Raw genomic sequence first — 27,511 nt, 5'->3', positions numbered from 1 at the left:
GGCGAGGCCTGGTGGGAGGCTTTGAAGTGACTGAGTATGAAATGGCCTTAAAGGAGATTGGGCCCTGGTCCCTTCAACTTCCTCTTTTTTATTTCTGGCCATGAAGTGGGTGGCTTTGTTCCATCATGTCTGGTACTGTGGTGTGCTGTGTTGTTCAAAACACCAAGATCAACTGCCCCTGACTAGAGGCTCGAAATCTCAGGGATGGTTTCTCTGCTTGGTTGGTTTGTTCTTTTTATTTTAAAGCAAGACCTCCCTGTGTGGTCCAGGCTGACTTCACACTTCAACTTGCAATTCTCCAGGGCTCTGCCTTCTAAGTGCTGGGATTAGAAGCCTGTGCCACCCGTACCCAGGCTTCTGAGTTTCTGTACAGAAACTGACAAGCTAGTTTTAACATTTATATGATAATGCAAAGAATTTACAGAACAGCCACAAGAGCCTTGAAGAACACCACGACCTGACTTCTAGATTTATTTAAAAGCTAAAGGAATCAAATAGCGCTTGGTGGTGGTGAACATCAATTAACAGAATAGAATAGAGAAATGGGGTTGGGGTGTGACAGTCTCAGCGGACAGGGCTTGCATGGTGTGAGTGAGGTCCTGGATTCAATCCCTCACCACCGTCCAGAAAGGCTGAAGGAAGGGCAATGGGCCGGTGCAGCTGGAACAGGAGCCCTGACCTGACCCAGCTTGTTTTCCCAAGAAATCACATGGTGAAAATTAAAAAAAAAAAAAAAGTCATCTCTCAGAAGTTGTCAACTGACCTCCATGTATGCATCGTGACACATGCATGCCCCATCTCCAAAAATAAAATAAAATAATTAAAAGAATAAAGAAAACTATCAAAATGTTTTTAATGATTTATTTTATTTATATGAGTACACTGTCTTTGTCTTCAGACACCCCAGAAGAGAGCATCAGATCCCATTACAGATGGTTGTGAGCCACCATGTGGTTGCTGGGAATTGAACTCAGGACCTCTGGAAGAGCAGTCAGTGCTCTTAACTGCTGAGCCATCTCTCCAGCCCCGAACCATCAGAATTTAAAACTACCATGCATGGTAGTACATTCCACATGGGGGAGGCTGAGGCAGAAGTTCTAGTTTAAGGCCAGCCTGGGCTACACAGCAAGAATCCATCTCAAAAACAATAAACAACAGAGGGTTAAATAAATAAAAGATACTGCTGAGAGAATGGAGATGACAGATGAACCAGGAGACAATCTTCATGCAGGAAATACCTGAGGAAGGGCTTGTATTTGAAAACAAATGGACCACAGATTTTCAAAAAAATCCCTTTTACCATCTACTTCTAACACTTCAATTCAGGTGGCAAATAAGCAAAAATTAAACTGCATCACATGACTAACACTCAAAAGTCTTGTTGCCCCAAATGTTGTTAAACACAGAGGAGGCTGCCAGTGTTGCTCAGTGGCAGTGAGCTCTCAGTAAGTTCACACTTCACTTGCCGAAGGCCTGCTGCTGACCCCTAGGACCTCAGAAAGCCAGCCAGCAAGTGAGAAGGACTTAGGAGGAGCCATGCCCTCGCACGGTTGGCCACTTTACAGTTAAGAAGTGTCTTTATAAATTAAGCACAGGTCTGGTATGTTGGTACACCCTTTAATCCCAGCACTCGGGAAACTGAAAAGGACAGATTTCTGTGAGTTCGAGGCCAGCTGGGACTACGCAGCTAGGCTCAGGCCAGAGGGATGGCATAGTGAAACCCTGTCTCAAAAACAGACAGACAAATGTGCTAAGCACGGGCACAATGAAAAGGGTGGATAAAGATTCAGAGCTGGGAGACAGGCTGCTCTGACTGCCTTTGTGAAATGCACATTTGGAGTCTGCAAAGCCCTGGCGAGGAGCTCAGAGAAGCAGGGTGGGACCACACTCTTGGTTCAGTTTCCTAGCACAGCCTGGACGGCAAGAGGTGAAGGTAGAATCACGTGGTCTCGATCCTGGAGCCACCCTTTAAACAGGGCAGCAGACTACTCTGTATGATGCTATAATGACCCAGAGAACATAATAAACATAAAGTAATATTAGACTGAGCAGGCTCACACTTGGTATGTAACTACGATTATAGAAAAGGAGTCCGTGAATTTGAAAGACTCTCAAGGTCAGGGAATATGAGGTTTGGAGGGAAGAAAGGAAAGGGGGAAATGATGTAATTATAATCTCAAAAAATTAAAAAAGAACATGCATGTTAATTCATAGTCACAGAGGGCAGCCAGTCCATTAGTTGCCAAGGGAAGGGTGATGGACTACAAGTGACTTAATGGTTATGAACACTTCATTGGTTGTAGCGATACTTCCCCATATACATAAGGAAAAATGTCAGATTATATATTTTAAGCATTTATAGTTTCCTGCCTGTCAGTTATACCCCAATAAAGCTAATTTTAAAGGGTGGCTCCAGGATCGAGACCACGTGATTCTACCTTCACCTCTTGCCGTCCAGGCTGTGCTAGGAAACTGAACCAAGAGTGTGGTCCCACCCTGCTTCTCTGAGCTCCTCGCCAGGGCTTTGCAGACTCCAAATGTGCATTTCACAAAGGCAGTCAGAGCAGCCTGTCTCCCAGCTATGAACCCTTAGCTACCCTCTTCATCCTGTCCCCATGGTTAAACAGTCACTGAAAGTCCAGCTTCACCCCACTCCCCTCCTAAAAAAAGACTTCAAAGTCAGTAACTGTAAGAAAGCTAGCACACACAGATTTTACAGTGCGTGGCTGAGCTCCACCAGAGGGAGGCTCCAGCAGATACTTCAGTCATAAGTCATTATTTCTGCTCCTTTGCAAGTGTAGAGGAGAACAGAGAAACACTCGGCTACCGCATTGTCTGCTGTAATCAGGTTCAACTGCATGCAATAGGGAGAAAATCTAGTTGTTTATTTGCAAGGATTTACTCTCTTCACTTTTACCAGGATCAGGAGTAAACAGGCATTATTTGGCTGGCTCTTTGAAGTTATCAGGGTCTCTGTCTTCTGTCTTCTCTGGCATGTGACTTCCATCTTCAAGGTCACATGATAGCTGCGGAAGTTCTGTTCCGAGTGGCAGTAGGAAGCTGGGAGGGGGCTGGCTAAGGGAGGTGCCTGATCTCCCAGGGAGACCCAGGGAGGCTGCAAGTAAGGAGGGAGCAGAGACCTAGCCACCAGGCTTGCTGATTGCAGGCTCAGACGCAGGCAGGATCTGAAACAGCACAGTTCCGGGATGAGGACCTCGTCTTTGGATGCTTTTCTAAGGTTTTTCCTTCCCTGAAGAGCTAGCTGCTGCAGAGTCAGCATCTCTGCCTTGCTGTGGCCCAGCCTTCAGGATGGCGGTGAGAACTGGCGCTGGGAGCCTGCACTGATCCTCGGCCTCACATGCCTCACCCTCTCTGAACATGTGCAGCAAGTAGGCTGTGAGCACACAAAGCCACACTGTTTCCAGGCTATGGGCAGGAAAAGAAAGAAGACTTACCTATGACCATGTTCTTAAAATGTGTTAATGCATCCACACTCCCATAGGTGGGGTATCGTAGAGGGGCGGGTGGGCGTTGGTGGGAGGGTCAACAGTGAGGAGCTTCTTGTTGGCTTTCTGACCCCAGCACTCCCCAGAGCTGCTTTGTCCTGTTCAGCTCTGCAGTCCTCTGCTGCTGTTAGTGATTGAGACCAGAGTGGATTCAGCCGTACTTTGTTCCCTTAAACACTCCAGAGGCGTCTGAACACCAAACTTGGAGCCCTGGAAGGAACAATCCTAGACTTTGGGCTCGCCCAGAGTCAGCTCTTAACTGTAATTACTTGCCTTTGTTTAATATAGATGTTAGCTGGGTGTGGTGGTGCATACTTTTAATCCCAGCACCTGAGAGGCAGAGGCAGACAGATCTCTGAATTTGAGCCCAGGACTATATAGTGGGTTCCGGACACCCAGAGTTATGGAGAGAGACTTTGTGCCAAAAAAAAACAAACCCTAAAAAGCGGGGTCTGGAATGATGGCTCAGCGGTTAAGAGCACTGGCTGCTCTTACAGAGGACCCTGGGAGGATCCCCAGCGCCTACATATTTGCTCACAACCACGTGTACTTCCAGTTCTGTGGAATCTGACGCTCTCTTCTGACTTCATAGGTACCAGGCATGCACATGATACACATGTCCACATGCAGACAAAACACTCACAAACATGAAATAACAAACCTAAAAGAAAAGAATATATACATACATGCATACACACCACACACACACATACACACACATATAAATTGGTTTTTTGAGACAGGGCTTCTCTGTGTAGCCCTGGACTCACTTTGTAGACCAGGGTGGACTTGAACTTGTAGAAAGCCACCTGCCTCCACAGTGCTGGGATTAAAGGGCTGTGCCACCGTGCCAAGCACTAAGAAAACTGAAAAATAAGTTAAAATATATTTCAGAGAGAAGCACATATATAAAGCAAAATAAATCTTTCTCCATCCCACAGTAGTGCCCCTTGGAGATCATCAAAGAGTCTCTGGTTTATCTTTCCAGAATCTTCTACAAACATATATTTTGTCGATTGCATTTGCAAGAATTTTACTTATAAATAATTCACTTAGTAACAGTAATGACTGCTAATGTATAAGGTCCATCTTATTTATATTTATTGGAAGAAGAAAGCTAAAGCATCTAAAAATAATAAAAATGGACAAGTCTTCCAGAGTGCAGTTCTTGAAATGACCACCAGGCGTCAGAGCTGCCAGTCGGAATCCCGGAGCACTGGAAAGTTACAAGAGGGGCAGTGTCCATAGACCGCATGGGTGACTCCTCCCAGGCAGCTGCTTTGGCCCTTTGGCCCAGTGTCTCACTCGCTGGCTTAGAGGTGGTCTAGGAAAGGGATTCTCAGGAAAAACACCGGGGTGAACACCTAGCTGGCCTCCCTTGGGTCTCTAGAGAAGCTGTCTAACACTGTCAAACCTCTGTGAGAAATACAAATGTGGTCAGCCTTCCTGTCACTGCAAGGCTGCTTTTTTAAGTCAAGACCTTTCCTGTCCAAAGCTGGGGAACAGGAGGGGACTCCGCCATACCATCCTGTTTCAGGAGGAACATCCAGTTCTGGGTAGACAGAGCTCTGTGTAAGCAGGACACCAGCTCTTGCCACTTCCTAGTTGACTCAGCACACACTTCCTGTCCAGGCCCAGGCTGCCATCTCCAGATGCTGAGAAAGAAGTGCCAACCCCTGCAGGGAGCACAGGGGCACCCCGTTCACAACTCTCAGGCTGCTGTTCAAGGGAGTTAGTTACACTGCTGCTCTTCCTTGCTCCTCCTGACTGGCCATGGGTACCCCAGCTCTATGGAGCTGACACCTTGTGGGATATGGATCCTGGGAGCAAGCTTCCTCCTGCACCTTCCTAGATTGCCAGCATCCAGAGGGGGACAGGACAAAGAGAGGGTCCAGCATGAGAGACTCATCCTGGGAGGACACAGCGATCCCTGGAGGGGAACAACAGAAATGTCTCGAAGAGGCCGGCAAATCATTCCGCAGTGTCCCAGGGAGCATTTGTCTAGGGTTCCTTGGACCACATCCCACTTCTGGACCTGGGATGATGGAAAGATTCACACAGAGCTCAGACCCACTACACACTGCGGCAGGACTTTCTTCTCCAGATGCCTGTGGAAGGGGCAGGGGCTGGTGGGATGGGAAGGAGGATGTAAGAAGAGTCCTGCCCTTCTCGGGCAATGATACTTGAGACGTGACTTCCGTGCTTCCTGACAGGCAAGTTAAAGTGGTCTTTTTATGGGAACTGAGAGTCCGTATCTACTCAACTGGCATATCCTATAGAGGGCCGCATGAAGCAACCATAATTATTTTAGTCACTACACATTTTAAAAGCTATATACATAATTTAAAATGACACATCTGTGATGCCATACACATAGTAAAAATGCTGGTTATTATTAAAACATAGGTTCTATTCACAGTCAAATAAGATTACACCGGATGTTTGATGTCCCATACATAATGTATGAGCCAATGCTTCGTGTAATAATACAAAGGGGACACTTGCTTTGGGATGGACTTTAACTTACCATGCAGGATAGAAGCTGTGGCTTTGATGTGGCTTACAGAGGAATGGCAACAAGGTGCCCTCCCCTTTTGTGCTATCACATGGGACGTATGACGAGTGAGAGGAAGAACCTCCTATAGTGTGCCCCCCACTCCAGCCCTGACAGCGGGAGCTGAGAATGTGCTTCAGGCTGAGCCACTCCAGCTGCCCCCCAGCCCCCTGGAAAGCCGCACTTCAGTCACAAGCGCCACTTCACAGAACCATTCAAATGACAAGGGTTCCCCAGGCCAAGAGAGACTTCACAGGCCCCCCTGCACCTGAAACCTCCAGGCTACCAGATCCTGTGGAAAGGGAGCGATGGGTGCTGAGGAGAGAGGGAGGGTTCAGCCCCACCCTACTGAATCAAATACCTGCTTGCCCACCCTCTAAGTTACTCATGCTTCAGGCCTGTGAATCATCCAAGAGGTGGGCGGTCATGTTGAGTTTGTCACGTGTGGTATCCTAATGACAACAGTCCCATCCTCTGCTAATCCTTCCTTAAACGACTCCACCTCCAAGCCCCATGGTCAGCCAGGCAAAGGCCAGCTTTGCAACCTCCAAAGTTTCCTCTGCAGGGCCATGGGGTGTGTCCCTTCTAGAGAGTGAGTCAGGAAATTGCTGAGGTGAACATACAAAAACAGCACTTCCTGCATCAGACGCCAGCCTGGCACACAAGAAGGTCAGGCTAAACGCTCAGGTCACGAGCAACCCTCCCACACGGGCAGGTGGCCTTCTTCACCTACACCCAAACAGCTTCCGAGGTGGTGACAAATCGCTGTGCCTATTGCCCTGCAAACAATAGCGAGGGAGAAGGATGCTTTCCTCAGCAGGCAGGTCTCCTCGCTCAAGCTTTCCTGACCCGCCAGGAGAAAAGCAAACTGACTACAGCGATGGGGATCCAGAGGGTGGCTTCCCTCACTCCCCAGTGGCTCATTACATTTCAATTCTGTTCAATACAATGCAGATGGATTGTGTGTGTGTGTGTGTTTTTTAAACTTTACAGAGCCTCCTGGCTTTTATAAAGAGATGTTAGTTGGAGTTGAAGGACAGAGAGAAGCAGAGATGGGGGACCCGTAAAAACAGGCCCATGAGCAGCAGGATTCAGATTTGGATGGGCAGAGCAAAGCATCTTTTATTCCAGGAGCCGTGTTAGCCGGACGTCTCCGGTACCCGGCTTCTTAGAGCAGCACAGTGCACTCTCCTTGTGATTTTGGCTGGATCACAATAGATCTGCTCCAGCCGATCCTATCTAAATTCTGATGCTCACTACGCCATCTTTTGGATAGCCCGGTCTATTCAGGGTCGGAATGAACTGACCTCAGGTCTTAACAGCCTGCGACAAGAGGCAGAGGAGAAGGCCCCGCTTCTTCCTTGTTCTGTTCCTCTTCTTCCTCCCATGCTACGACAAAAAGCTCTCAAAACTTGTCAAGGACCTCGCCTTGGAAGGAAATACATGATCAGATTCTCGCTTCGGATCATGGTGCTGTGGGTTAGTGACAGTCGCAGCCTCCAGCACCTACAGGTGCTAGACAGCTGGACTCACATGGGTGTCCTAAATGTCCTGTGTCCTAAATGTCCTGTGTTCTTCTGGCCACCAAACTCTGTGCTTTCTAAAACACCCATTTCTTCTTGAAATATAGCCCACATTTAATAGAGACACGATGAAGAAATAGATCACTTTCTTCTCACTCTGGCCACCAGAAATACAAAAGCACAGCCACAAATACCAGCTGACAGCCATTCTGAGGTCTGGGAGGCAACAGGGAGTAGTGGAGACTGAGGTAAACAGAAGCACCCATCACATGTTAAGGGCAGAAACCTCTGTTCACATCAGTCACTTGCCTTGCAGAAACTTGTACTCAAGTCTTTGAAGAGAAAACCCAGAAATCCAAATTCTTTTTTTTTTTTTTTTTGATGGAGAGAGACAGTCTCAAGTAGCCCAAGTTAGCCTCAAACTCACTACACAGCCAAGAATAACCTTGAACTCTTTATCCTCCATTATCCATCTTCCAAGTGTTGAGGTTGTAAGTTTGACCACACACACACTCACTCACACTCACATACACACACACTCACACGCACTCACATACACACACACACACTCACATGCACACACACATACACAAACACACACTCTCTCTCTCTCTCTCACACACACACACACACACACACACACGCCTGTAAGTGTCTACATGTGGACTCTGGCTGTTTTAATCTGGCCACTATTTGTTATGTGTCTTTATGGGCTGGCAGCAGCATGAGTGGAAACAGAACCACCACCCTGGAAACTAAGAGCCGAAGACTGGTAGATCCAGCTCTGATATCAGCCCACGCTTCCCCTGAGCAAGACACATCATTGTTTTGTACCTCAACTGCTTTGTCTCAAAAGTTTACAAGTCCAAAATTCCTTCCAACCCTTAATCACTATCGAGCTTGACTGAACAACTCTTTTTTTGTACATCGATTCCCAAAAGTCAATCTAGGACCATGGTAGAAGGGAAAACAAACAAAACCTGGACCCTGCACCACAGCAGAGACATGGCCTGGGTGTGGCAAACACTTGGTTAATAGGACCACAGGGATAGACACACTTTCATCAGTCCAGATCTGAGGATACCCGCCACCCATCAGGGCATGCCGTCACTGAGTATAAGCCTCCTCCCATGTGACAGACCCTCTTGGGCATTTTGAGGTCAATTCTAAAGATTCAAAGGAATGTGAATCGTAGCAAATCTGACCAAAAGCTCCCCCCAGTCTGGGCCTCCTGGTTGGCAGCTCATGCCGGCCCACCTGCAATGAGTGTTATCCTTTGTCTCTGTCACTTGGTGACTTCTGGCACTAGGAGAGGAGAGGCTCACGTGACCTGAGATTCAGATGAAGCCCATGGAGGTTTGGGTATTAAGCACATGGCTCAGCCTGCACACAAGTGAAGTGGATGGAGGAAGTGATTCCCTGTTACACAAACAACATAGGAAGGAAAGAGAAGTATTAAGATGGAGACTTCTCACTGTAGCAGATACAATAAGCAGAACAAAGGAAAGTATTTGTTTTCTCGTGGCTTTATTAATCATGGATCTTAGGCAAAATAAAGGCCCAAGGGATGATGGGAACTCGTGTGAATCAAAATCAGGTACCTTCTTCACACCGGCCTTTCCGACACGATGACTTGGCTGCAAGTGACAGGAAGAAGCGGGCATGCGGAACCTCATTCCTGAGAGCGTTTGTGCATCAGTTAGGAACAACAGGGCCTTTTTATGTTGCTATTAGCAGCTGCCAGCAAGAATGCAGCGTTTTAAGGAATGATTACCTTTGGTCCTCAAACCAACTGCAGTCCACGTGTTCGCTTCTCAGCGCCCTAGAGGCGTTTTCTCACTCTGCTCTGTTCCTGCGTGTCTTTCAGCTAACTAGCGTGCTTGTTCTAAAAGCTGGGTTGTGCTTTCTCTAAAGCCTCTGTGTAGTCTCCCCTGCCTGGCATGCTCTCTGCCCGATCTTGAGAGCAGCTGATGCAGATCTCAGCCTTCAGGATGCCCCTCAGAGAGGCCCTACCTAACCACCCAACACAAAGAAAGCATCTGCGTCATGGGACCCAACTTAAAGTCTCGGCTTAGCACTGCGCGCCATGTGATTTATTTCCTGTTTCTTTCTTTTTTATTTTGGGTCTTCCTTAGAAGACAGAATCTAAAATGAGCATTTACAGTGATGTGAGCGTATAAAAATATAAGTTTCATAGGAACTCCATAGGAGTCTGTCTTGTTCACCACATAGTTCCAGGGCCTAGAACAGCACCTTAGACATACGGCAAGTGCTTTAGACATTGGTTGGAGTTGGACGGAGAGTTGGGTGGAGAGAAGAATCCATTTGGCAAATGCCTGCCAGGTACCTGTGGTGGACCGAGACTGCAGTAAGGCCTTCCTCAAAGGCAGAGCTTGGTAGGGTAAGAAAACCGCTTCTTCCCAAGATGATTCTGAGGACAACCTCCATGGGGATTTAGGAATGGTCATGTGAGGAAAATCACAACAGATGCACAGACTATGAAAGCACTCTGAAAGCAGGAGATCTGGGGTAGCTGGTGTGAGGGATAGAGGGCCATAAAAAAGAGGCCAACTTCTAAGTCTCTGGATATTGGATTGTGGCTTATATGTACAGAGAACCATCCAAAACACTTCCAAGTGATACTGTTTTTATTCCTTACTATAATGATCTTGGTAGCAGTAAAGGCAACTAGTTAGGAAACAGCACAAAGCATTTAGGAGGCTGTCATCTAATCCAGATTGGGAGGGGGAAAAAAAAGCAAAATATTAATGGCAATGGTGACAGGAGAAAAGATCTGGGTCTGGAGCTAAACAGGAGGCCCCTGGCTCCCGTGAACGAGTGGAGGCTGGCCTAGCAGCCGGCTATGTGCGAGCACAAAGTTTGTTTATCTGCTTACTAAGCGAGTCTGTGCAGAGTCCCTCTGGCGAGGGTATGCAGACCTACAGAGCCGTTGACTTCTCTGCTAAGGACACACATGCGGTTTCAGCTCACAGCCGTTTCTGGAGGCACACACTGGTCCATCACCACAGAAGCGTGACTATTGATCTAAATATAGACACGCTTGTAACCTCAGAGAGACAAAAGACCAGAAGTCAGCTTCCAGTTAGTTCAAGGAAATCTTAAGGTGATAAAACTGATAAATCAATGGATGTTATACTTCTCCTGTCAATTTGACCTAACGATTAAGCTAGGATTACCTCACCTTCTCTTGACCTTAGTGTATAAAGTCGCTCTTAGACCTGTGTACAGCCTCAGCGCAATGCAAGGTGCAAGGCATTCCCAACAGTCCCCACGAGACACCTCACACCCGCTAACTAAGTTCAGAGCAAGCAGAGCATGCTGGCTGTGCAGACACCGCAGGAATCCTTGAATCCCTCCCTTGTCCTCTGGTCTCCATCTGCAGCTACCATCTACCATGCAAGGTCATCCAATTTGGGCAGCACAGGTTCTGGGACCTGCCACCTCGGGTTTGAACACTGGTGTTGCCACTTATGAGTTATGTGATTTGGTCATTAGTCTTAAGGTGCAGTTTCTGCCCTCATTTAAAAAAAAAATGAAGAAGGGGGTCTGGGGAGATGGCTCAGTGGTTAAGAGCACTATGTGTCCTCTGAAAGAACCAGGGTACAATTCCCAGCACCCACATGGCAGCTCACAACTGTCTGTAACTCCAGCTTTAGAGGATGCAACACCCTCACACAGACGCAGATAAAATAAGAACTGTTTTAAATGAGGACTATTGGGAGATGGAGAGACTCAGTGGTTGAGGGCTCTTGCTGCCTTTGCAGAAGATCTGAGTTCAGTTCCCAGTACTCATGTCACATAGCTCACAACTGCCTGTAACTTCAGCCCCAGGAGGTCCAGCACCCTATTCTAGGCACCACAAAATATGTGGCATACTCTCACACAGATACATACACATAATTCCTTTTCAAAGAATAGTGTTAACTGGCCTATCTTATGAGGGTAACTGTGATTATTAAAGATATTAATATTTGGGCTGGAGAGATGGCTCAGTGGTTAAGAGCACTGACTGCTCTTCCAGAGGTCCTGAGTTCAATTCCCAGCAACCACATGGTGGCTCACAACCATCTGTAATGAGATCTGACACCCTCTTCTGGAGTGTCTGAAGACAGCTACAGTGTACTTATATATAATAAATAAATCTTTAAAAAATATTAATATTCAAAAAGTAGATAAAACCCACCCAGCACGTGGCACTCAATAAACATAAGCTAAATGTGCTACCACCATGGTGCCCAATGGTCTTAGGAGGCCCCTGGTGGGTCCTGCCACAGGCAAAAGCTCTAGGAGTTCATCAGGAAGTAAAAGCCAATGCCCTTCTTCCTTCTTCCTTACTATGCCAAGGGGGTAACGAGCAGCTTAGATCCCGAGTGTTCTGAATTACCAGAGACCCCAACCTCTCACCTGCTGCCCCCCCCCACTCCTTCTCCATGATACCCACTTCCAGAAGACCAGAGAAAGACAGACGTCCATATCCCCACCCCCAGGCTAGAAGACAGGCACTGGTGACACACACCACGACATCCTCCCTTTCCTAAAGCTTAACCTGTGTCAGGTGGGTTTAGCCTGGCCCCAGCTCCCTCAGGATGCACTTGGCCCATCACAGTCTTCCATCATCCTCAGTAGACTTCAGAGTCTCTCCTCTCAACCTTGTTAAACGGTGACTTGAAGGCTGAAGCTTTGAGAAGAATCAGACACCAGATGTACTGAAGACTGGCAGCGGGAAACAATCACAAGCTATTGAAACACAGTCAAGGCTGAAATCCAGGCCTGACACAGGCTTTTCATGTATCCTGATGATGAAGTACCTGCCCATAGCCTAGCACTGGGGCAGGGAAAAGAAAATGAAAATCCAAATGGGATACCATTTAACTAGTAAATAGGAATAAAGCCAACAAAGGATGTGAGATTCCTGTATAAAGAAGTCACAAAGCACCCAGGAGGAGAGCAAGCATGGGATTAGTGGAGTGGCTCAGCTGCTGACCCCAAAGTCCAATGACCAGAGTTTAATTCTTGCAACCCACAGAAAGGTAAAAGAGGAGAATCAGTTTGCATAAGTTGTCCTCTGACTTCCATGTGCACATCTTGGCATGCACATGTATGTCCCTCTCCTACACAAACAATAATAAATAAAAGAAAAAGGAAAGATTGTGTTTTTTTTTTAAAAAGATACAAAGGTGGGCATAGGGGTACATACTTGAAATCCCAGCACCCAAGAACATGGCTGTATAGTAATACTTAGTCAAAGAACAAAGAAAAATGAGGAAGACAAGTAAGAGGAGGAAGAGAACAATAAAAACAGAGAAATATTCCATATTCTTTTAGGGAGGTGGTAGTGGTGGTGGTGGAGGAGGAGGAGGAGGAGGTGCTGATGCTGGTGATGGTGGTGGTGGTGGTGGTGGTGGGGTTTGCAGACAGGGTTTCCTCTGTGTAGCCCTGGCTGTCCTAGAACTTGCTCCAGAGACCAGCCTGGCCTTGAACTCAAGAGATCTGCCTGCTTCTGCCTTCTGAGTGCTGGGATTAAAGGCCTGTGCCTTGACACCTAGTCTCCCATATTCTTAAATGAATATTCAATATTATAAAAAAAAAACCTGTTTACCCTAAATTGATCTATATATGTATTACAATTGCAATCACATCCAAACATGTTTTGCGATAATTTAACAAGATGATTTTATATTTCATAGGAAACAAAAGGACAGCCGGGCGGTGGTGGCACACACCTTTAATCCCAACACTTGGGAGGCAGAGACAGGCAGATTTCTGAGTTCGAGGCCAGCCTGGTCTACAAAGTGAGTTCCAGGACAGCCAGGGCTATACAGAGAAACCCTGTCTCGAAAAAAAAAAAAGAAAAAAAAAAGGAAACAAAAGAACTAAGAATAGCCAAGACAATCTCAAAGGAAAGCCAGTGGAGAGACCCACACTACTAGGTGCAAAACTTAAAACAACTACAGCCAATGAACCAGGATGGCAGGGCCTAGACTTCTGCCAGTGACTGCAGAGCATGTGCTGGCCCCTAGTTTATGACAGTGACTGCACAGAAAGACAGTGGGAAAGACTTTTCTTTTCTTTTTTTTTTTTTTAAATTCATTTATTTATTATATGTAAGTACACTGTAGCTGTCTTCAGACACTCCAGAAGAGGGCATCAGATTTCATTACGGATGGTTGTGAGCCACCATGTGGTTGCTGGGATTTGAACTCGGGACCTTTGGAAGAGCAGTCGGTGCTCTTAACCACTGAGCTATCTCACCAGCCCGGGAAAGACTTTTCTAAAAGTATGACATGCTCAGCTGGAACTGTGGAGTTCCTAGTTCACACCTGCCCTCTCCCCCCCTCCCCCCGCCACCCTTCTCCCAAAAGTCAGTCTTTAAAGGCTGCAGACAAAAAAGGAGACAACACTGAGCCCAGAGGACACTGTAGCAGGCTGTCCTCATGTCTTTGAGGACATAGCAATGTCTTCTAAAGTGAAACATAAAAAACATAAACCATTATAGGAACAAGAGATTAACTGAACTTAATTAAGAACTCATCAAGAGATCTGCCGGGCATGGTGGTGCACACGTTTGATCCCAGCACTTGGGAGACAGAGGCAGGCAGATTTCTGAGTTCGAGGCCAGTCTGGTCTACAGATGAGTTCCAGGACAGCCAGGGCTACACAGAGAAACCCTGTCTCGAAAAACCAAGAAAAAAAAAAAAAGAATTCATCAAGAGATCGTTAAAGATAAAATCAAGTCACACTGTGGAAGAAGAAATCTACAAAAGGACTCCCACCCAGAACAAACGAACAACTCCCAGAATCCATTGATTCTAGTATGCAGCAAGCCCTGGGTTAGATCCCAGCACCACCCAAAACCAGAAAGGTGGCTCATGCCTGCAATTCTAACACTACCCCTAGTATGCAAGAAGAGGAGGCAGGAGGATCAGAATTCAGCCATCCTCAGTTACACTGGAAGTTAAAGGCTAGCATAGGCTACATAAGACCTTGCTTTAAAAAAAGAAAAACAATCACACAAATCAGGGGGAGTGTGTACTTTCTCCTCTAGGTGACCTGGGTTGGATTGCCAGTACTGACCTGGTGCCGGTTTGTAAGTTCGGTCCTGGGGCATCCAGCGCCCTCTTCCGCCCTTTGTGGTCACCAAGCACACACGTGGTGCCTTTATATTCATGAAGACAGAATAGTCATAAACATAAAATAAAAATAATATGATTTTTTAAAACTTTATAAGTGGATAAGATCCATAAAGTAACAGTTTTAAAAGGGCAGGAATCAGGGCTGGACATGGTAGTACACCCTTTAATCCCAGCACTTGGGAGGCAAGGGCAGAAGGGTCTCACAGTTCACAGCCTAGACTACATATTGAGTTCCAAGCCAGCCAGAGCTATGTAGTGAGATCCTACCTCAAAAAAATTAAAGAAAGAAAGAATAGAATTAAGGGAAAAAAGTGGGGGTGGAGGTAGGCAGTAAAAAAAAAAAAAAAGATTTCACAAGAGAAAATGATCATGTGCTAACAGCAAAACAAACATACATGTTTATGTGTGTACACGCTCCATGCTAGTCATAGAGAAAAGCCAGCTGAAGTTACAACTGTTTACTACTGGCATCTGGGTAATACTCTACTTCACAGCCTGGGTGATGGCTGCATACATATTCACTTGAAGGGAAAAAAAGCCAAGTTGTACACTTAAGGATTTATATACTCCTCTCTATATATGGTACTTTAATTAAAATCACTACTAAAAAAGAGAGACTTACTGCTTCAAAGAAATGTGATGTGTGGGCCTTGTTTGGATCTTGCTTCATACAAGCCAACTGTTTAAAAGAATTACGGCTGCTGGAGGAATTCTGAACAGCAACTGCACATTTGATGATAATGAAGGGGCTGTTAACCATTTAGGTGTCAGAGGGAGACTATGGCAATGGCTTCTTTTTAGCTTGTGGCAGTAATGGGAAATAAACCCACAGTTTCCAGCATTCTACACAGAAGCAGGCTACTCAGGAGGCTGAACAGAAGGATCCCAAGTTCAAGGCTTAACTGGGCTATGGAGTGAGCTCAAGGCCAGCCTGTACAAAACAGAGACCCTGTCTCAAAATAAAAAAATAAACTTTGCTCAAGAAATAGACTTCACTGGTGAAATACTTGGCAGGCATGTGTAAGGCCCTAGATTCAGGTCATAGTACTGAATCTTTTAAAGAAAGAAAAAGAAAAAAGCCAGGGGTGGTGGAGCAGCTCTCTTTAACCCAGGACAGGGAGGCAGGGGCAGGTATACCTGTGACTATGAGCTGGAGGCCAGCCTGGTCTATGTAACAAGTTGCAGACCAGCCAGGGCTTCATAGTAACATAGTGATATCCTGGATAGGAGGGAGGGAGGGAGGGAGGGAGTGAGGGAGGGAGGGAGGGAGGGAGAAAGGGAGAGAGAGAGAGAGAGAGAGAGAGAGAGAGAGAGATGGCTAGCTAGTTAGCTGGGCAGTGGTGGCATATGCTTTTAGCCCCTGTACTTGGCAGGCAGTTCTATGTGAGTTTTTGAGTTTGAGGCCAGCCCGGTCTACAAAATGAGTTCCAAGACAGCCAGGAAGAACCACACAGAGAAACGCCATCTCAGAAAAATCCAAAACTAAAAAGAAGAAAGAAAAGAAAGACTATTTGGGAGGCTGGAGAGACCGCTTGGCAGTTAAGAGCATTAGCTGCTCTTATAAAGGCCCAGAATTTGGTTCCTAGCACCCACAAGGGAGCTCATGACTGTCTATGTCTTCAGTTCTATGGGATCTGACACTGTCTTCTGGCCTCCGAGGGTACTAGATAAACACACAGTGCACATACATACTTGCAGGCCAACGCTCATACACATAAACTAAAAATAAACTCGTTTTTAAAGACGTCTTTACCTCTACTCATTTTCAAAACATCTGAAACAGAAATAAAAACATAAACCAAACTGCACCCTGCCCTGCACACCAGGCAACACAGTGCCTCTTCTCAGAGAGCTCATCCAGTCATGATAAAAAATTACCCTGTGCTGCTTAAAGTTTGTCTGTGTTCATGAGACACAGCTAATCTTCTAGAATAGCTTCAACTGAGAAAACGCTACCATCAGACTGGACTGTAGGCAGGCTTATGTGGTGTGTGTTCTTGTTTAGTGATTGATGCAGAGGGGCCCAGCCTTCTGGAGACAGTGTCACCCCAGAACAAGTGGTCCTGGGGTGTACAAGAAATCCAACTGAGCAAGCCAATAAGAAGTATCCCTCTGCCGGGCGTGGTGGCACACGCCTTTAATCCCAGCACTCGTGAGGCAGAGGCAGGCGGATCTCTGAGTTGGCCAGCCTGGTCTACAGAGTGAGTTCCAGGACAGCCAGGGCTACACAGAGAAACCCTGTCTCAGAAAACCAAAAAAAAGTATCTCTCTATGCCTCTGCCTTAGCTCCTGCCTTCAGGCTCCTGCCCAGCCTTCCTTTAATGATGGACTATGAGCTGTATGATAAAACGAATCATTTCTTCCTTAAATTGCTTTTGATCATGGTTTTAAATAGCAATAGAAAACCACACTAAGACAGCCACCTTCTTTGGGGTGTGTACCAATCTAAGGGCTCTGAACAACCTAGTTGCCCTCCCTAAACAACAGCTCCCACAGCTTTCTGGAGCTGGCCTGGGCTACATATCACCCCTATACATCAAGTTTATGCTAAGTAAACTTGTCTTCATCTCAGACAAGTGTCTCTGACTTCCTCTGTAAGCTGAGCTGCCTGAAAGTGCTAACAGTAAGAAACCAAATATGAATTCCTGAACAAATCTAGTCTGGCTGTTTGCAACTCCCATGTCCTCAGCCTTAACCTGGGTCTAGACAGATGCAGATGCAAAAAGCAGGCTTGGTGAGGGCATCATGAGTCTCAGGAATTCCTTCCAGTTTCTCAGGAGGACCTCAGCTCTGAGAGCTTCTTGCTTACAGGGAAAGAAAATTCCTTCCTGCTCACATCTGTCACTTTCTGGTGTAGTGTCCTGGTAGGTTAAGCCTACAGGTCACATCTGGCTTTATGTATAATTTCTACCAGGCAGAATATCTGCATTCCAACCAGGACCCCTTGGAGAAGTGAGCTGCATCCTCAAAAAGGCACTGAAGGTACCCCCTGTGGCAGCTTTTATAGGAAGAAAAACCTTTCAGTGTCCCTCAGTGGTACCCTGATTTACTATCAACCAGTCTGGTGAAATGGGACAGGCATCAAAGGCGAAAGACCAAGGCTTCATATACACAAAGACAACCATGCACAAAAATCAATTTATAGGACTTACACTATTTGTTCTTTTAACCTCGAAGGAATTAAACAATGGCTTCCTTTCATAGTCTACCAACAGCTATCTCTGAAAAGTAGCACATTGTAGGGTTGAGTACCCAGCTTAGCCACACACAAACTGTGTGACCTCAGATTGTCTGGGCTTCAGTTTTTCACCTGTCAGGTGGGGCTAACTGTATCCCACGAGGAAGAGTGAAATCAGACAACGCATGTGTGCCATACTTAGAACAGTGCCTGGCCAGTAGTGTCAGCTCTTAGTCTTACTTAAGGATTATGGAAGCTCTGCTGTGGACAGCTGCTTTCATCACAGGAAAGAAAGGGTAAAATGGAACCAGGGGCTGGCAGGATGGCTCAGGGGATAAAGGCACTTGCCACCGAGCCTGAGGATCTGTGTTCTATGCCTATTACCTACATGGCAGGAGAGGTCTGACTCTCTGAGGCTGTCTCTGACCTACACACTCCCCATCACACACAAAAGAAATAAACTATAGTAATAAAAAAGAGTAGAACCACTAGATACCAGAAAACAAGTATACCATCGTTCTGATTCTGAATAAACCTTACCAACACACCCACTCCTACGCCATAGTAGTTGACAATGACCTAGCATTACAAGCAGATATTGTGACGTAAGGGACTAAAGGGGCATCAGGAAATGGGTATTCTCACCTTTCAGAAATGCACACAGAAAATTTGTTGCCGGGCAGTGGTGGTGACACCTTTCATCTCAGCACTCGGGAGGCAGAGGCAGGTGGCTCTCTGAGTTTGAGTGAGTTCCGAGCGAGACAGCCAGGGTACACCGAGAAACCGTCCTAAAAAGCCAAAGCAGAACAAAACAGTGAAAGTGTGTGTTCAGAAGCGGCAACCCCCATCAGTGTTAAACAGAGTCTTTAGCTCTCTAGTCTGGCCTGGCCCTGGGTTTCTTCCACTGGTCTCAAGAAGTGTCAGGTTTGTTTTGTTCTTGTGTTGTCAATCACTGGCATTATGGCCTCTCTCATTTTTTTTTTTAAAGACCCCGGCAGATTAAAATAGGACAATACATGTAAAGTGCATAGAACAACGTCTCGTGTAGTCTAGGTGGACTGACACATGTCACTAAACAACTGAGGACTCTGAACCTCTGATCCTGCCTCCACCTCACAAATGCTAGGATTATAGACATAGCTACCACAGATGGCTTGATGGCCTCTCATTCAACAAACTAATTTTTAAAATTTAGCCTATTCTATTTCACATTTGCCTATGTGTTTAAAACTATCTATTCTATTTCACATTTGCCTATGGGTTTGATATCATTCAAACCAGTTAACATTAAAGGGCACAGTTTGAAATCTTTCTTTGGTGCTGGGGATTGCACGCAAGGCCTGAAACCTGCTCTACCACTTGACCTACAGCTCCAGCAATCGCTTTACACTTTTATTTCATGTGTACGAATGCTTTGCTGCGTGTATGCCTGGTTCCCCTGCAGATTCCCCAGGAACTGCAGTAACAGACAGTTGTAAGTCACAGCATGGGTGCTGGAAATAGAACCAGATTCCTCTGCAAGAACAAGTGCTTTGAACTGCTGTGCTATCTCCCCAACCCCTTAGCAATTTTAAAATAAAAAAATGAGCTAGAAAGTCTAGATATTTTTCCAGTAATCTTTTGAGACAGGTTTCACTAGGTAGCCTAGAATGTAGATCAGGCTGGTCTCTGACTCAAGAGAGATCTTCCTGTTGCTGTGTCCTGATTGCTGAGATTAAAGGAATTCACTACCATACCCCAATCAAGTTTTTTAAAACCTGCTTCAAAAATGTTCAGTTTCAAATATCTACTAGTCTAGTATCCCTATATGGACTATATTTTTAATAACCAGAATTTACTTCTTAAGTCATAATTGTCCCTTCATTATTTATGAGCTATAACAATGTCAGAGGGATAAAGACTGCATTTGACCTGTGAGTAAGGAAGACTGCCCAAAGGGCCTGTTGTAAGGCTCTGTGCAGGGACTCCCTGGGCTATTAATTATTTATCTACTTTTCAAAGTTAATAAATAGAAATGCCTTTCTGCTCTTTATCTCCCAGATGAATTTAGCCGTGTGTGTGTGTGTGTGTGTGTGTGTGTGTGTGCGTGTGGTGGGAGGGGATGACAGGGTACATATGTGGGAGACAGCAGCCTGAGAGCATAGGAGAGCCAGGTTACAGAGAGGAGATTCTTAAAGAACAAATACAGAGCACTTACTGCTTTGCCTGTCATGTTTTTATTAGGGTTAATATCTCAGATTGATTGGTTTTGAGTGTTCTTTTAGAAACACTAGTGTTTTGGTTTTTTTTTTCCTTAAAGATTTATTTATTTATTTATTTATTTATTTATTTATTTATTATATCTAAGTACACTGTAGTTGTCTTCAGACACACCAGAAAAGGGCATCAGATCTCATTATGGATGGTTGTGAGCCACCATGTGGTTGCTGAGATTTGAACTCAGGACCTTTGGAAGAGCAGTCAGTGCTCTTAACCACTGAGCCATCTCTCCAGCCCCCAGCACTAGTGTTTTTAAATCATAACATTAATACAAAAAAAAAAAGGGTCAATGTATCTATTTTCTTTATAGCCCAAATAAACCCTGTTGACATTTAAAAATGTATGGACAGTTAGAAAACCTAAAGTGAGGGAAGCTCCACTCAGTCCCTTCACAGACAGCCACTGCCCACCCGTCTGTCCTACCAGAAATGTAAGCACATGTGTGTGCCTTCCCATTTCCCCGAGAAGAGCTCTGTACATGGGGCTTGTAACAACGTTCCTTCTCTATGCAGCACAGCGTGGGACCTGGCCTCTTAGTCCTTCCCAGCCCTGGAGAATTCCTCTTCCTTTCAGACACTGGGCTTCACCCCCACTCCCAGGTTAGTGTTACATTGTTAAAGCGTGGTGCTACATACACAAGGTTGGTATAGCAATTAAAAACTACTCCAAGCAATCTCTCATAGCTGTGTGGTAGATTAAAAAAAAAAAGTTGAAAATTTCCCCAGACACTCATACCAAGCGGGTCTCTGAACAGCAGGAGACAACTACTGAGGGAAGGCTCCTTTTCTCTGGGACAAAGGTGGGTGCATGCTGGCTTGTGAGGTCAGAAGGCCTGTCCTCCCAGATGTTCCTGCTGCTTCAAGGCACCTCCCTCTTACCCCCCACCCCCCATCACCTGTGCTGGAGAGATATGCACAGGGCAGTGGGTAAAACTGCTTGGCGGCTGGGGCCCGCCCTCCCTCCTTCCCTCCCTCCCTCAGGCTGAGGTGAAGTATGACAGGAATGACTGCATATGGCTGCATGACCATGGCTGGATGGCAGACTTAGGGCAGGAAAGTGGCTCACATCCTCATCTCCCTGCTATCTCTACACACAGCCGCCTCAAATCCTTAAATGCTTGGGGGTTTACATTTATTTTAAAGGATTTTAACATGTTTACTTGCTTGTTTGTTTGCTTTTTCCAATTCCATTTACACATCTGCCAGCTCCATTAGACAAATTAATAGGGGTTATTATCTACTTTAAAATAAAAATGGCATTGTGTCTAAGGGGCAGTGAAGTCAAATGACTTGTTCATAGTCAGGCGACTGACTAAATATTCTGACTCCAGCTCCCATATTCACTCGGCTTCTCCCCAGCCTACCCCAGTGCAACAAGTCTAGCCCGCGGCTTTACAACCTCAAACAAAGAAAAGGTAGGAAGAGTTGTGTGTGTGGGTGCATGCTTGGTATCTCTGCACTCCAAAAGGTAAGGCAAGAGAGTCGGTCCCAGGCCAGCCTGGGCTCTGTATGTTAAACTGCTCTACTCCCAAATCCTAAATTTAAATATTGACAGAAACATAACTTTTACCAGTTTAACCAACACCTGTGAAAATTTACTTTTGTGAGTATAAACATCTTTATATTTAAAACATCTCAACTTTTGAAAGTTGATCTTTTTAGTTTTAAGGATGAGAAACGTTGCCTTGGAATATAATAGTCGCCTGTCATTTCGATTTCTTGAGCCGCCTTTTAGCCAATCAGGATTGAGGTAGATGACTGAGGGTCCCCCCCCCCCCTTTCCTTTTGAAACTGGGTCTTTATATGTAGTCTTGGCTGTCCTGGAACTCACTCTACAGACAAGGCTGATCTCTCCCTCCCAAAGGCTGGGATTAAAGGTGTGTGTCACCACTTGCTCCATCACTGTGTTTGGTTTTGGTTTCAGTTTTCCAAGACAAGGGTTTCTCTGTGTAGCCCTGGTTGACCTCAAACTCAGAGATCTGCCTGCCTCTGCCTCCCGAGTGCTGGGATTATAGGCCTGCACCACCACCACCCAGCTGTTTTGTAAAGTCTAAGACAGTTGGTTTTTTTTAGATTTACTTATTTTTCCTTTATCTGTATAAATGTTTCGTCTGCCTGTATGTGCATCCCATGCATGCCTCCTGGGTCCCTTGGATCTAGGGTTACAGATGGTTCAGGTGCTGGGAATCAGATGGCTTTTCTGCAAGAGCAGGGAGTGCTCTTGTCTCTTCAGCACTCAAATCCTTTTGAGAAGAGAAGAAATGCATTTACTTTATAAAGCCCAGACAAGTATCTGTCACTGAAACAAAAGGTTTACAAAATAACCATGCCACCCTCAAGTGGCTTACCCCACTGTTCATGCTTGTATCATTTTCTGCTTTACTTTAAAACCATCTATTATGGCTAAGTACATGGATTTCACAAGTGGGTTATGACCCATAGTTTGAAAAACACAGCCTTAAGATGAACACACAGGGATTCTGCCCTCCAGACGTCCGTACCCTCGCTGTCAGCCTCAAATATACACAGTCCCAAGAGAACCTGAAGCCTGGCAAAGGCCTTGGTGCCAATTACTTCAACAACCTACTGAGCAGCAGACTTTGCAGCATCCCTGACAAGGTGGCACAACCAAAACGTCTGCTTCTCAGTGACACCATCAGCTGTGCACACAGAAAATCCCTGCTTCCCCATCACTGTAGAACCAGACACAGCAGTTCCTCCATTTTGCACCTACCACAGGGCTTTCATATAGAGCCCCATATAGTAGAACAGAAGTTAATTAAGCACCTAAATACACATGCAACTTTTCCCTAAGAGGCAACTTGACTTAGTCCTAGCCCCAGCTTGGTCTTTTGTAGGAGGACAGAAGAGATAAAGCCAGGAGACAGAGATCTAGAAGGTTCCCCTTAAGTGACCTCAGGAGAGCCAGCGGATGAGCTCATCCGCAATCTCCGGTCCTGGGGAGTCCTTAACAAGTCATAGTCCTACCAAAGGCTGGAAGCTGGGAGACACTCCCCTAAGGAGGTTCACTGGAGCTGAGTCTTTTTTTTTTTTGTTTGTTTTTGTTTTTCGAGACAGGGTTTCTCTGTGTAGCCCTGGCTGTCCTGGAACTCACTCTGTAGACCAGGCTGGCCTCGAACTCAGAAATTCGCCTGCCTCTGTCTCCCGAGTGCTGGGATTAAAGGCGCGTGCCATCACGCCTGGCAGGAGCTGAGTCTTGACAGAGAAACTCCACATAATCGGGCTGTGGAGAAGACAGGAGGTCTTCAGAAGAAACAAGCCTAGCAATTCGGCAACAGTGACAAAGGGTTCACAGAGATGGCAAGAGATTAAAACCTTTCCAGAAAGGTACACCGTACAATCTGAAACACATAATTTATGAGCTAACTAAAAATAAAATAAAAACAAAAGGCTTTTTAAAAGAGAGCTAGCCAAAAAGAAAGACTGAGATAAGACCAGATCCACTAGGGAATGCAAGACAACTATACATTTTTTTTTTAACATGTGGGTAACATGAGGTTACTAAAGCCTTCTGAATGTGAAGAACAGTATTCCAAAATTATTGCAAGTGGAGCCGAAACCTGTCTCTAAAGGCTCTAGAGTCAGACAATAAGCTCCCAATGTTTTACTATAGATAAAAGGGGCACATGCATATGGATTTCATAAATTCAAGAACTTCTAAGAGGCATCTAGGCTACTCTGAGGTGAAAAGCTGAGATGTGCGCACTGAGCCTGGATGGTGATGAAGTCCTAGTCATTGCTCCTCTCCTCTCCCCCTTTGTTAAGGAGTGGAAACCTGGCCTATAGTTAAATGGTCCTTTTCTTTATAAAAGCTACAGACTTTACTCAAACTAAGCTCCTGACTTGATCCACCTGAAGGTTGCTAGGAACCAGTAGATTACGATAAACCATTTTTCAGAAAGTAAATTTTGCCTAAACACTAACAACCTTCATGATAATGAGATTTCTAAAGTTGCTGTACAGGGCTCTATGAGGGCATTGACTATCTAGTAATTCTGGCTCTGCTGGATATACTGTCTGTGCCCTATGAACCTCAGCTAAAATGAAGGTCTGTCTCAGGTGAATACAAACACCGTATGTGAGTCACTTTGCAATTACAGCTGACACCTGAAAGCATATTTAAAGCATGACAGCCACAATGCTAGATCTCTGTAAGACTGCCCTGGTCTCTGTCTCTCTTCCCAGTCTCAAGATGAAGAGAGCTCAGGATTCTTGACAAATCATAGGCTAATTTTTATTACACTTCTAAATTTAAAAAAGGCTGTCCCCAAAGACCTAAAAATTACTGAGCTGTGAGTGTTGTAAATTTCAGAGACATAAGATGTATTGCTTAAGGCTGTTGGGTCTGTTTGTTTGGTCTTTTTGTTGTTGTTTTCCTCCCAAATGGAAGTCACGTCAGGAAAAATATCTGTCCACACCAGGTCTACATGCTACGACCCAAGTCCATGAAACTGACTAGGGCCCCATGGACCATTTGCCACAGAGTAACATAGTTACTCAGTTCTCTGCTGCTGTGTTTCTCCACTCAAGAAAGCCGTTTAAAGCGCTGGGACAGTGAAACTCCGGCCACTTGAAAATTTCAAACCAGAATCTGAAACGGTGCCCCAATCCCACCCCTCGGTCAGAGGTACAGGAACCAGGAACAAGACATCTGAGCGAGCACTTAAAAGAAAGACAAAACAAACCTAGTAAAACTCCAAAGCAAAGCGCCTCTACACACCCTCAGCCTTTGAAACGTCTTGCCCCCACGAGTTGTTGTTTTTCCTCCCAGAGGGAAGGCAGTTTACGGCCGACTTCGCCTTCCCAGGGTGGAGCACACTCAGCTCTGCTGTCATCTCCCTTGTCCTGGACTGACACGGATACAACTGTGTGTGGTGCTTGGCTGTGCAAGTTCAAGTGTTTCCACCCTAAACCGAGGCAGTGGTTAAATCCTGAGTGCAGAGCAAGAAGCCGGTGGCCAGGGGCCTAGCACACCCTTGTGCTCGAAGTCACAAGCTGCAAAACCAGGCCGCCGGCGGCCCCACCCTGGCCCGTGCCAGTGCGTCTGCGGCCCCCTCCACGCCGGCCGCTCGCTCCTTTCTGGGTCACTCAGGGTGCAGGGCGAGGACGTGATCTCCGCCTCCCACCCTGCAGGGCCCCGGAGCGAGGCTGCGAACTTACTGCAGGCCGAGCTCGCACGCCTGACCCGGGGAGCCAGGGCGGCCTCGCACAGGCGGGCCAGGTCGTGCTGAGTCGCGCCTCCCCGCCGGGGCCGGACCCCCACCCCCGGCCGCCCTCGCCTTCACCCCACGGCCTCACCCCGGCCGCCGGACACACACGTGCCGGGTGACAGCCCCCTATAGGTTCCATACCTGCTGCCGGAAGTGAGCGAGGAGGGCAGTATAGGCATTTCCTGTGACGCCAGCGCCCGGACTCCATTAGACAGCAGCTGGGGGAAGAATCAACACACCAGGGAGCGGAGCGGCGCGGACCCAGCACCGAGGCGGCCGCTGCCTCCGCCGCCGCCTCCGCCGCCGCCGTCCGGGCTCCCAGCTTCGGGCCCGCGCCCCCCCCAGTGCCCGCGAGCCCCCGGGCCGCGCCGCGAGCGCCTCCGGAGGGGGGGGGAAGGGCCCGGTCCTCCTTCTCCCCCTCCTCCCGCCCCGCCGACCCCCGCCGCGCCCCGCCGGCCTCCCACCACGGCCTCTCTCGGCGAGGAAACTCTGGCCTCCGCTTCCTCCTCCTCCGACTCGGACGCCGGCGGAGCCTCCCCGCCCCCGCGAAAGAAGCCCCGAGCCTCGGCGGCGGAGGGAGCAGGAGAGCCCGGGGCCTCGGCGGGCCGAGCAGGCCTCCCCCCCCCGCCCTCGCCCTCGCCGGCCGCCTCCTCCTCCTCCTCCTCCGTGGTGGTGGTGGTGGGACTGCCTCCGGCCGCCCCCGCCGCCCCGCAGCGGAGCAGCGGCCACAGCCTGGTCAGCGGCGGCACCATGCAGGCCAACGGGGCGGGAGGAGGCGGCGGCGGGGGCGGCGGGGGCCAGGGCCAGACCCCGGAGCTCGCCTGCCTGTCGGCGCAGAACGGGGAGTCGTCCCCTTCGGCGACGTCCGCGGGGGACCTGGCCCACGCCAACGGGCTCCTGCCTGCCGCCCCCTCCGCCGCTGGCAACAATAGCAACAGCCTGAGTGTCAATAACGGGGTTCCCGGCGGGGCCGCCGCGGCCTCCGCCACCGCCGCCGCCGCCCAGGCCACCCCCGAGCTGGGCAGCAGCCTCAAGAAGAAGAAGCGGCTCTCGCAGTCCGATGAGGATGTCATTAGGCTCATAGGACAGCACCTCAATGGCCTAGGGCTCAAGTAAGTGTCCGTCCTACAACTGGTGAGGGCCAGGCCGGGGCCGAGCGGCCGGGTGGGTTGCGGGGACCCCGGGGCCCAGTGCGCAGGAGGCCGGGGACAGACAGCCCTGGGGGGGGGGGCGGTGGAGGGGAGGTCTAGGAAAGGGAATCGGCCCGATGTCTTAAGGCCAGCCGAGCCGCCTGGGCTGGGGAGGGGTAGTGGAAACCCAGGGCGACCCCTCCCCGCGCACCTCCAGAGCAGGATTGTCTGTCCGGGAAGGCGGACACCGAGGTTGTTTATGCTGGGGGAGGGGTGGATCAGAGCGGTGGAAATAATGAACCTTGGAGGATTTGTTTTTCAAGTGTGTCTCAGAGGCATCTTTGTGGGACACCTCCCCACCCCCACCCCTGACCGACAGCAGCCCAGGCAAACTACCAATCAGGAAGGACAGTCGCCTACAAGTGTTTATGGGAACTAAGGGGCTGGCATAATTTGGAAAGAGGCTGTCGAGTAAATCTGATGGGAATAATGAAGTCAGATACCCAGTGGAAGTCATGCAGACAGAGGCCGTGTGTGTGTGTGTGTGTGTGTGTGTGTGTGTGTGTGTGTGTACACACTAGAGGCCTAGCACTAGTAAAATCCCACTTCAAAACCCAGAAGGTTTTCTTTTGAAAATGTGATGTCAGGTCTGGTGAATCATTGGTTTTCAAATACAGTTTGGGTGGTCATTAATGTAGGGTGAAGGTAGACAGCGGGTCCAACCAAAACGCATCTGTTTTGAACACACAGGAAAGAAAAGCTGAGGGAGTTGAGGTAGGGTTGGTGGGAGTGTCCTGGAGCTGAGTGAAGGTGGCAGAGCCAGGAGCTGACAGTAAACAAGCAACAGTTTCTTAGAGTCAAGGCGAATTTGAAGGCAACCAGACCAGGGATTTTGGTTTTGTTTGGTTTTGCTTTGTGTGTGTGTGTGTGTGTGTGTGTGTGTGTGTGTGGAGAGAGAGAGAGAGAGAGAGAGAGAG

At 47.5% G+C, this 27,511-nt stretch overlaps 2 protein-coding genes across 9 annotated transcripts in view; one reads left to right on the top strand and one right to left on the bottom strand.

The window, feature by feature from the left end:
• Positions 1-1,222: 1,222 nt before the first annotated feature.
• Positions 1,223-26,156, bottom strand: Gm38664 (predicted gene, 38664). Its single transcript, XM_011238899.2, has 6 exons — positions 26,093-26,156; positions 25,546-25,782; positions 5,310-5,436; positions 5,031-5,182; positions 4,277-4,372; positions 1,223-3,630 (listed from the first exon to the last, which is right to left on the bottom strand). The coding sequence occupies exons 1-6, from the start codon at positions 26,154-26,156 to the stop codon at positions 3,470-3,472; spliced, it is 837 nt and encodes a 278-aa protein (XP_011237201.2). The 3' UTR covers positions 1,223-3,469.
• Positions 16,671-27,511, top strand: part of Wdr26 (WD repeat domain 26) — a 47,696-nt gene continuing 36,855 nt past the window's right edge. For 2 of the 8 annotated variants that reach the window (XR_003954940.1, XR_373605.4), the window contains exon 1: positions 16,671-26,516. Coding sequence is in view for 3 of the 8 variants with exons in the window: in XM_006496816.4 (XP_006496879.1) it covers positions 26,155-26,516 (362 nt within the window). In the remaining 5 variants the exon portion in view is untranslated. The remainder of the gene's footprint in view (positions 26,517-27,511) is intronic. The other 6 variants (XR_003954939.1, XM_006496816.4, XR_373606.4 and 3 more) reach the window with 5 other exon arrangements.

The sequence above is a fragment of the Mus musculus genome, chromosome 1 (assembly GCF_000001635.26).
Source record: "Mus musculus strain C57BL/6J chromosome 1, GRCm38.p6 C57BL/6J".
NCBI classification, from domain to species: Eukaryota; Metazoa; Chordata; class Mammalia; order Rodentia; family Muridae; genus Mus; species Mus musculus.
The sequence above is the reverse complement of the archived record's forward strand: the minus strand, read 5'-3'. Positions and strand labels throughout refer to the sequence as shown.